General features: G+C 33.6%; 1 protein-coding gene across 1 annotated transcript in view; it reads left to right on the top strand.

The window, feature by feature from the left end:
- C9374_006748 (uncharacterized protein) overlaps positions 1-7 on the top strand; it is a gene marked incomplete at both ends in the record, with an annotated part of 4,565 nt that extends 4,558 nt beyond the window's left edge. Inside the window, one exon of the mRNA XM_044696642.1 lies at positions 1-7. This exon is cut by the window's left edge and continues 3,461 nt beyond it. Within this exon, the coding sequence (XP_044546893.1) occupies positions 1-7 (7 nt within the window).
- Between the last annotated feature and the right edge of the window lie 878 nt (positions 8-885).

Raw genomic sequence — 885 nt, 5'->3', positions numbered from 1 at the left:
AGGTTGATTTAAAAAACAGCAGCGCTGAGTTTCTCATGTTTAATAATTTTGACCCATTTGATTATAGGGAGGTCCTGCAAATAAGGGTGTCGACCCAGTAACTGTGTCGAACTAGTAGATACGGTGCCAAACTATGAAAAATGGATGGATCGGTAATACTTTATGAAGGTCATGGCAAAGTACATCTGAAAAGGTGCACGGGTATAATGCTGATACGTTAGATGTTGCAACTTAACACATTATTACTAATGTAACCATTAAACATCCACTATCGATATAAAGGTTAATTTGAATATAGGTTATTAACGGTTATGTGAACTTTTGAAAGATAACACTGATGATGATCTACGAGGGACAACTGTGAAGGAATCGAAAATAACGAATACTTATGAGTTTACATTTCAGGTGCTGAGCGTGATAGGTATCGCATTATTAAGAAAATCAGTAGTAATATGTTATTGTTAAAGAAAAGAATAGATATATCTGTCTTTACACAGGTGATAATAAACAAGTTAACAGAAAAAATTATAACTAAGCTCGGGTGGATAAAATTTAACAAAATATTGATTATCAATTTTGAGGCCAAGTCAATCACATCACAGTGTTAACTTAAACTTACTGTGCAAATAAATAACAAATAAAGCCAATTAATGCAACACAAAGTGTTGTTGAATTCTAAACGTAATGCGAGGGATATATTTCAAAGTAAACATTATTGTTTCGTTGCCAAACACTTCCTTCAGAACGTTCAATATCAACAAGTCATTGAGCTTAGTACGATTTCGAACATGGTTGCTGGAAGGCTTCTCAAAGTTGTTGAGCCAGACTGTTGATCATTAATCAATTTTTTGAAATCAGAAAACGCGAAAAGAACATGATGGAGAA

Source organism: Naegleria lovaniensis, assembly GCF_003324165.1.
Source record: "Naegleria lovaniensis strain ATCC 30569 chromosome Unknown tig028, whole genome shotgun sequence".
In the NCBI taxonomy this organism is placed as follows: domain Eukaryota; phylum Heterolobosea; class Eutetramitea; order Acrasida; family Naegleriidae; genus Naegleria; species Naegleria lovaniensis.
This window is presented reverse-complemented; position numbering and strand designations above follow the sequence as displayed.